Raw genomic sequence first — 9,580 nt, 5'->3', positions numbered from 1 at the left:
GTCGCTATGGGTCGAAACCGACTCGACGGCACTTATCAACAACAACAAATAACACCACAGGTGCTAGGTGATGTGCTGGCCTCTAGGACACTCTCCTGATCAATTTCAAGTCCTGACTCATTTCGCCTTCTTTCCCTGTCTCTGAGTCTCTAAGTGGCCAGGGCTGCATCCTGGGAGGTTCTTTAAGGCATGGTTGTAAGATGTGTGGGTGGTTGTCACCAGCAGGTCAGGCAAGTGGGAGACATTCTTGTGGCGACATTGACTAGATATGGCACAGTGGTCCTTAGCTCAGTGTTTCATGTAGTCAAGTTTGTATGCAATTCTTGGACAACAGACCACTGAAAATTTTGTGAGTTTCTATATATGAGTTTAAAGAGCTCTGGTAGTGTAGTGGCTATGAGTCGGGTTGGTAACCTCAAGGTTGCCACTGTGGTCATCAGATGTAAGAGATAACAGCTTACATCTGCAAGGTCTTGATGCACAGCATAATGGGTAAATCTTTGTAATGGAGCCTCAGTAACAGAGATGATTGAGAGTTTAGTTTTAATAGGTAACCTGAAAAGCCTGTCCTGGGATTGACCCGTGATGTCTTGTAATAAACTGAAGAACACATACACTTACAATTACGTAGTTTTGTCATCCCAGATATATGTTACCCACCTGTCCCTGCATATCACTTGCTTTTAGATATCACTCCTTTGAAGGCTCTGGTTGTCCTTCAGTGGACTATGATCTCCAGCTGCAGAAAAACCTTTACTTCCTTATTGTCTGCTTGGGTGGCCATCTTCACTCTGAATTTGGATGTCTTTCTAGTTGGACCTTCTTCAACACAACTCTTTCTCATTTTTTGTGGAATTCAAGGTCGTACTATAGAACAATTACATAAATGAAGTATTATTCTTATAGTCCATAATTTATTCAATATTCCTTATCACTACCATAATTTAAAGTTATGAATTCTCACAACACAAGTGTTTACATGCCTAGAATATCATTGAAAACACCTTGATTTGGGTAAAGCCCACCAGTCTTTTCTAATTATACACCGCTCACTATTTCCATGGACTCTCCATGACACTGGAGCACAAGGTCAGTTGGAACTGCAAGGTCATCGTTCAAACTCACCAGCCACACCTCTGAAACTCTATGGTGGTGGTGGTGTGAAGCCAAATCAGTTCAGAGGCATAGATACCCTCTATAGGGTTTCCAAGGCTGTAAATCTTCACAGGAGTAGAAAGCCTCATTTGTCTCCCGCAGAGCGACTGGTAGATTCCAACTACTGACTTTGCGGTTAGTCGGAACCAGCTTGCCACTTAACAACCGGTTCCACAGTGCACAATTTGTTACAGAATTCACATTCTTTGCAATGTTTTCCATAGTTTGTTTTGATCCACGCTTTCCTATACTTTTACAAAAATAAACATCTTTTGTTTTTAGCTGTGACTTTGGAACCTGGTTGCCTACTCCGTTTCTGGTTATCTTGAACATAAGTAAAAACAGGAACTCCACGGCCGGGTCCCTATGAAGCTCACGGATAATTTAAGTCACAGCTTTTTAAGCCCATTGAATTCAGCTCGGCTTCCGTAGAACAACAGGTAAAAAGGTTGTAGTTCCTTTCGCTCCTTAGGCGGTGCCTTCACACCAACCGGAAGCTCGCTTTTACGTTGTGTCGCGCGACCAGTTACAAATGCGGAAGTCGTCTGTGTGAAGGACTTCAGCGTCTTCTGCTGCGCCAAGTCATTCAGGTACGCTACCGAACAGTGACTTTATTCGGGAACCACCACCCATTTAATACGTAAGGACTTTAAGTAGACTCTCCAGGACACAGTGGAATTTTGTGTTAATTCACCACGTGACTCAAGTTACCAATGGCGGCCGAAAGGATCCACTCAGCGCGGGTTCTGGCAGGTTAGTTCTGGCGTAGCTCCGCGGGAGTGACGGAATGGAGCTTGGTCCCCAGGGATTCTTGATCTCAGAGTGTCCTTTCCAGCGCGGTAAGGGTATCGTGAAAGGCTGAGTCTGACACTGGGACCCGAGGGGAGGGTTGGCCACCAGGGGAGTGCTTCTGTTGGAGGGGTGGGAGTCTGCGCTGTGTGGGTGTGTTGTGTGTGTGTGCCCGTTTGGAGAAAAAAGCACGACTGAAGTGACGCGTAGTTAAGTGCCGTTGAGTCGGCTCCGACCCATATTGTAAATAGTGCGGCAGTGAACATGGATGTGCATAAATCTATTCGAGCCACTCTTCTCACTTCTTAAGGATAGATACTAAGTAGTGGGATCGCTGATCATAAGGTATTTTGCTTTCAACTTGGTAATGAAGCGCCATACAATTTTCACAGTACATGCACCATTTTACAGACAAACCAGCAGTGTAGGACGTGCAGGACACGGCCCCAGTGTCTACATACTCTCGCCAGCATTTGTTGCTTTCTGTGTTTTTTTGAACTTTGTTCTCAACGCTTGGGTAAGATGATACATTTTGGTTTTAATTTGCATCTCTTGAGTTGGGTGATGGTAACCCTGTTGTGGCACTGTACGATAAATAAGCGCTGGACTGCAAACCACAAGGTCATCACAGTTCAAACCCACCAGATGCTCCTTGGAAACCTTATACAGGATAGCTGTTTGGGAATCAACTTGACGACACTTCACAACAATAACAGTGGCTAATGATCTTGTGCATATCTTCTGTTTGCTAGCTGCGTGAATGTCTTCTTTAGTCAAATGTTTGCTCATGTTTTCTGCCCATTTTTAAAACTGGATTACATATCTTATTGTAGAAAAGTTGAAAGTATTCCATAAATTTTAGAGAGTAGTCCCCAGTCAGGTATATCATTACTAAAATTTTTATCCTTTTAAAACTCTTTTGGTGATATCTTTTGATGAACATAACTGTCAAATTTGTTGGCGGTCCCAGCAATCTATTTTGTCTTCTGTTGTTTGTGTGTTCAGTTATGTGTCATATTTATACCATATACTGGAGACCCTAAATTTGTCATTATTTTTTCACTGATGAGCTTTATAATTCTTGGTTTCACATTTAGGTCTTTAATCCATGTTGTATTCCTTTTTGCATATGGTGTGAGATAAGGATCTTGTTTCATTTTTCTAGAAATGGATTTCTAATTTTTCTAGCAGATTTTGTTGAAGAGACTGTCCCTTCCCCATTTAATGTGTGTTGGCCCTTTGTTGAAGCTCAGCTTACCATAAATACATGAATTTACTTCTGGATTCCGAACTGCGTTTCACTGATCTATGTGTCTTTCATCTTACCAGTACCATGCTGTTTTGACTACTGTGGTTTTGTAGTAGGTTTTGCGCTCTGGAAGTGACCGGCCTCCTACTTTGTTCTTTTTTAGTAATGCTTTCCTTATCTGAGGTGGCTTTCTTTTCCATATGAAGTTAGTGATTAGTTTTTCCAACTCTTTAATGAATGATGTTGCACTCTCTATTAACATTGCATTATATCTAGATTGCCTTGGGTAGTGTTGACTTTTTTACAATGTTAAGGCTTCCTTTCCATGAGCTAGGTATGTTCTTACATTTTGTTAGGTCCCTTTTGATTTCTTTCAGCAGTGTTTTGTAGTTTTCTTTGTAAAGACCTTTTTTTAAAAAAATGCTTTATTGTGAATTATGTGATAGTTTACATGGGAGGACACCAGCTTCACATTGATCCCATCATATATCGTTTCCTTGCCATGGTTACAATCCCTTTTTGTTTCTCCTGGTTATGTTATTCTTAAGTATTTCATCTTTTGGGAGACTATTATAAATGGTATTGTTTTCCACTTCAGCGCTCTCTTTATTAGTGTAAAGGAATGAAACTAATTTTTGAATATTGTTCTTCTCCTTAGCTATTTGCTGAATCTTTCAGTGATTTCCAATAATTTTCTTGCTGAGTCCTTAGAATTTTTTATATGTAAGATTATATCATCTGCAAATGTTGTTATTATTAAGTGCTACTGAGAGGGTTCCGACTCATGGTATCCTGTATAGGGTTTCCAAGGAACAGCTGGTGGATTTGCACTGCCCACCTTTTGGTTCGCAGTGCAGTCCTGATCCTACAGTGCCACACCAGGAATCCCATATACAAATAGGGAATGGTTGACTTCTTTGCCAGCTTGGATGCCTTTCATTCCTTTTCTTGCCTCATAGTTCTGTCATAAGACTCCTGGTATGGCATTGTAGGATCAGCACTGGACTGTGAGCTACAAGGTTGGCAGTTCAAACCCACCAGCTGCTCCTTGTAAACCCCATACAGGGTCGCTATGATAACTAGCTGCAACAGCAACAAGACTTCAGCACAGCAGTGAATAGGAGTGATGATTAAGAGCATCCTTGTCTGGTTCCTCTTCCTCAGCGTTCATGCTTTCAATTTCTGTCTTTTCAGATAGACGTCTGTTGTTTTGTGTTGTTGTTGTTGAGTGTCATCGAGTCGATTCCGACCCATAGCGAACCTCTATAGGTTTTCCGATGAGCAGCTGGTGAGCTTGAACCACTGACCGTGCAGTTCAAACGGCTTTGTATATATATTCTTAATTATGTTGATGAATTTCCCTTCTATTCCTGTTTTGTTGAGTGTTTATATCAGAAATGGGTGGCGGATTTCCTCCACAGCTTTTCCTACAATTGAGAGGATCATTTTTTACCCATGGTTTTATTTACGTTGAGGATTGCATTGATCGTTTTTCTAATACTGAACCATCCCTACATACCTAGTATGAATCCCACTTGGTCATGATATTATGTGTTTGAAATATTGTTGGATTCTGTTGGATACAATTTTGTTGACAAGTTTTGCATCTGTGTTCATGAGGAGTATTGGTCTCTAATTTTCATTTTTAGAAATGTCTGACTGATTTTGATATCAGGATTTTGCTTGTTTCATAAAATGAACTGGGGGGGTTCTCCTTCCTTTTTACATTCTGGAATAGTTTGAGTAGGATTGGTGTCATCTCCCCTCTGAATGTTTACTAGAATTCAACAGCAAAGCATTCTGTGTCCAGTGTTTTTTATTAGTAGGAAGTCTTAATGTCTTGGTCAATTTCTTCTATCATTGTTGTCCTGTTCCTGTCATACAAGTCAGTCTGTGTTAATGTAGTTAGGTCCTGTGTTTCCATAAATTGGTCTGTTTATTCTAGACTTTCACATTGCATGGAGTACAATTCTTTGTAGGGATGTGTTACTTTCCTTTTATTTCCTGTGGTTCGCTTGTGAAAGAACCAACTTCTTGTCTTGTTGATTCTTCCTGTTGTTTTACTGTGTTCACTTATTTGTGCTGTTGTTGTTGTTGTTGTTATTGTTGTGAAGTGCCGTGGAGTCAGTTCTGACCCATAGCAACCCTGTGTAGGTTTCCAAGGAGCAGTAACCTTTATTATTTTCTTCTGGTGCCTGGATCCTTATGTTGCTGCCCTTTTTCTATTTGATGGAGATGTTGGATTAAGGTGTTCATTTTGGATGTGTCCCTTTATTGCTGTAAATTTCCCTTTGAGAGTTGTTTTTGGTGTGTCCCAAAAGTTTTGGTATGTTGTCCTTTTGTTCTCATTTGAGTCGGGAATTATTTTATTTTTCTCTTATAGCACAATAGGATAATCACTGGACTGTTAACTCCCAAGTCTGGAAGTTCAAACCCACCAGTTGTTCAGTTGAAACCCTTTACAAGTTTGCTATGAGTCAGAATAAATTGGAAGGCATTGAACATTACCTTCTATTAGAAGAATAGTAGCCTCTAAGCAGGGCATGATTCCGTTTCCTTGTGTTTGATTATTTACCTTGATGTTTCTGTTGTTGATTTTTTATTTTTTAACAGTGTGATCTGAGAAAATACTTTGTGGTATTTTGATGTTTTAAAGCTTATTGAGATTAGCTCTGTGGCCTAGCATATGATCTATTCTGGAGATGTTCCATGTACACTTGAAAAGAATGTATATTGTGCTGCTGTTGGATTGAATACTCTGTATATTTCTGTGAGGTCAAGTTGTTTGGTTGTGTTGTGTAGTTCTTCTGAGTCTTTGCCAAATTTCTTTGTAGTAGTCCTGTCCTGCATTGAAAGTGGTGTATTAAAATCACCTGCTAATATGTTGTTATTGCCGACAAATGGGTTCTGATTCAAAGCTACCCTGAATAGGATTTCCGAGGAGCAGCTGGTGGGTTTGAATTGCTTACCTTGTGGTTCACAGTCCAGTGCTGATCCTACCTCACCACACAAGGAGTTTGTCTATTATTATGTAGACTTATCTATTTCTTTCTTCAGTTCAAATTAGCGTTTGACTTATGCATTTTGAAACCTTTTAATTGGGAGCATAACTATTCATTGAAAGTCTAGGAAAGGGAAAGAAAGGGAGGAGGAAAAGAAGGAATGAACAAAAGCAAAGAAGCAGCTAAAGGAAAGAGAAACAAAAAACCAGTTCAGTGGTTGGACCTCGAGAGGGAAACACTCTGAGGGGCTCCACCAGCAAAGACACTCAGGAAGTCAGTGAAGGAGGGATGTGATGGCTGAGTTCGCAGTCTTAGATGGAGTTCCTATAGGTCTAGGTGTTGTCTATGTTTGAAGAACCCAATCCGGAAGTAGTTTCTGAAAGCCCTTCAGGTACCCACTTTCCGCGTCTTTCAGAATCAGTATACTGTTTGGCTAATTATGAAGATTCCCGCTCATCTGTTTCGGTCCTGGAGGCTCTGTGGGTTCTGTAGATCTAGAGCAGAGTTCGTCTGAGTCCAGATACCTAGGCTGCGCAACTGGTTCCAACTTCTCACCGGTTGAAACTGCCTGGCTCGGAACTCCTGGAGAGCAGGGTCTGTGCTGGACTTAGATGAGGGTGGGAGTCGGCCTTACACCTGTGAGCTCAGGGAGTGTGGGAAACAAAGGAATTGCACTTTTGCCTTCGACTATGTAAATTTACACTGTTAGGCCTCTGCCTTTGCATCTCTTCAAAACAGCTTGCAGGGTTCAAGAGGGCCTTGCCGTGCTGTGCTGTGCCGTCCCGTGTGTGGCCGCTTTCCGTTCCCTACTCAGTCTGTCTTTCACTGCCCTGCTTGGCATCTCCCAGTAGGTAGATAGGTAGGTATTTAGGCCACATCTCTAACCTTCCAGCATTCCAGGATTGTCCTCCTTTAGTCTCCTCTATCTTTGCTGTAGATAGTCTGTGCAGGCCTGTCTGTTTAGTCTGCCACCTTTCCGGAAGTCTCTCAGTCATAGCCACTTTTTATTTTGTCACCTTTTGCAAGATATACAAGTATCACCTCTCTGAGCCTTAAAACTACTTTTCTCCCATTGAGTATCAGAATTCTTAGCGTTTGTCATTTAGGACCGTTCTGTTACTTCAGTAAGATCTTTTCTTGTATATTTGTACAGGTCCTGTCATTCCAGTTGCTGAAATCACCTAGTTTAGCACAGTCTTTAGGGATCTCCATGAACTAATGTTTTGGGAAGCATGTGATTTTAGTAGCTGGCCAGTTTTCAAAAGATACCTCATATACCGCTGAAAAAATGTTTTTCTAATGGTCTTAGCATTCTTGCAATTATCACAGAGTCTATACCATGGTGTGGCGCTGTGGGTTAATGCGTCAGACTGCAAAGCTGAACTACAAGGTCGGTGGTTCAGGTTCACCAGCTGCTCCTCGGAAACCCTATACAGGGTTGCTGTGGGTTGGAACTGACTTGAGGGCACTTAACAACAACAATAGCACTAATGAGGCAGTAGTAAACGTAAACAGTGCCTGCATAGCACCAGGGGTTAAGCGCTCCATAACTAGTGGAAAGAAAGGGTGCCAGCTCAAGCACACCAGAGTTTCCTCGGAAGATAAACTTTGCAATTTGCCTCCAAAAGATCACACACATGAAATCCCTATGGAGGTGTTTTACGCTGCACACCAGGAGTTGGAATCAACTCAACCGGAGTTCACAGCAGCAGCAAGACAGTGTTAGGGCTGTAGTCCCATGAGCTCAGGTCCTGGCCAGGGTGTGTGAGGAGCTTCTGAAGGTGCCATTGCTCCTAACATCACCTCTGGACCACATGAGTGTAGCTCTGTGACTGATAGGGTCATGTGACATAGAGACACAGTCATGGAAAGTGCTGTGTTATCTTTGCAAGTCATCGTGAGACCTGTATGGACTCAGTTCAGACTCCCGAAGACCTCAGTACAGTGACATAGGGGGTTGAACACAGTTGGAACCTGGGGTTCTGGGACACAGAAGACAACTGCTGCATGCCCTAAGTTGTCAGAGGCTCTTTCTCCATAGGCATTAGGCTGCATTCTGTCTTGTCTCTGACTCAGCATCAGAAATTCATCTGGAACATGGAGCTTGAATCTCAGTTTTGGGGTCAAAAGGGCCACATTTTGACAGGGAACAGACTTGAGGACACATAGGCCTGAAATGGATAATGGTGAAAATGCAGAGACCCTGTGTGTGATGATTGAGGAGGGGGTGATAGGACCGCATCTCTGCTGAAGGGATCTGGCAATGAGGCTCACAGTAAAGGATCCAGAAGCATCAAGTCGCTTCTCCATCCCACAGGTCCTGCACGCATGGGAACAAGAGGGAGTTTCGTGGTGGAGTTGTGAACAAGTCACCCCAGGCAGCAGAGATCCATCCTGAGATGAAGTAACTTCCCGTTGATCCTGTGCCAGAATTTCAAGAGAGCTCCTGTATTGATTCTGGGGCCATTTCACTGCCTGATTCTTCTGCCCTGGTAAGCAGGACTGAGCAAGATTTTGGCTTCAAAACACAAGGACGATATGGAGACGAGGAAGAAATGGACTCAAACACATAAGGCCAAAGGTGAGAGTTACAGGGGACCAAGGCTCCAGGTTTATGTGAGAATGTATTAGTGGCCATAGCAAGGAAAGTGACAGCTTTCTTCCATTCCCTTACCAGAAAACCTCCTCTGGGAGCATCGTGGGAGGTGTGCTTTCTTATAGCTCCTCTTTCTTCCCCTAGGTTTGTCCTCCAGGGCTAGTGACTGGCGCCAAGAGAAGAGGAAGCCCAAAATACTGGTGAGTTGGAATTGCTTTTTTTTTTTGGAATTGCTTTATTGTTTTGAAATTCTGACTTACTTGTTGAAGAACAGGCCTATATTTTCCTCTATCTTTGGGAGGGATAAGGTAATATTTTAGTAAGTTTAGGATGATTTCTGTACTTTTGGTACATTCTTTTTTTAGAAAACATAGGAAAAATTAATATTGAATAATTCCAGAAAACTTAATATCTGAAAAACATTCTTAAAAGACAGAGATCGCTAAAAATTTAAAAGATACTCTTAAATTTCACTACTCAACCATATGTTGTTGTTAAGTGTTGTTGAGTTGATTCTGACTTAGCAGTTCCGGAGAGCAGTTGATGCTGCAGTGATACTGACTTTACAGCCTAGTGATCATTCAGGACTTCCTATCTGTATGCGTGCTATATAATGTCACCGTCTTGTATACTGCAAGTGTTTTCACTTTTTAATTGCTGAATTTTTGTTTGGCTTTGTTTGATCTTGTTTATCACATGAAGGTGTATAGATAAGATCATCAGCAAATCATACATTTGTTTGATCTCAATGATTATATGCACTCCATGCAACAACAGTTAACCTGCTTC

At 41.9% G+C, this 9,580-nt stretch overlaps 2 protein-coding genes across 2 annotated transcripts in view; both read left to right on the top strand.

Moving 5' to 3' along the window:
- LOC102812172 (zinc finger protein 343-like) overlaps positions 1-1,764 on the top strand; it is a 24,128-nt gene extending 22,364 nt beyond the window's left edge. The window contains exon 6 of the mRNA XM_006868426.1: positions 1,628-1,764. Within this exon, the coding sequence (XP_006868488.1) occupies positions 1,628-1,764 (137 nt within the window). The remainder of the gene's footprint in view (positions 1-1,627) is intronic.
- A 104-nt stretch (positions 1,765-1,868) lies between these two features.
- LOC102811784 (zinc finger protein 343-like) overlaps positions 1,869-9,580 on the top strand; it is a 20,476-nt gene continuing 12,764 nt past the window's right edge. Inside the window, exons 1-3 of the mRNA XM_006868425.1 lie at positions 1,869-1,908; positions 8,696-8,776; positions 8,936-8,991. Of these exons, the coding sequence (XP_006868487.1) occupies positions 1,869-1,908; positions 8,696-8,776; positions 8,936-8,991 (177 nt within the window). The remainder of the gene's footprint in view (positions 1,909-8,695; positions 8,777-8,935; positions 8,992-9,580) is intronic.

Source organism: Chrysochloris asiatica, unplaced genomic scaffold (assembly GCF_000296735.1).
Source record: "Chrysochloris asiatica unplaced genomic scaffold, ChrAsi1.0 scaffold00116, whole genome shotgun sequence".
Taxonomy (NCBI): Eukaryota; Metazoa; Chordata; class Mammalia; order Afrosoricida; family Chrysochloridae; genus Chrysochloris; species Chrysochloris asiatica.
Note: the sequence above shows the minus strand (reverse complement) of the source record. Positions and strands in the feature narration are given on the sequence as shown.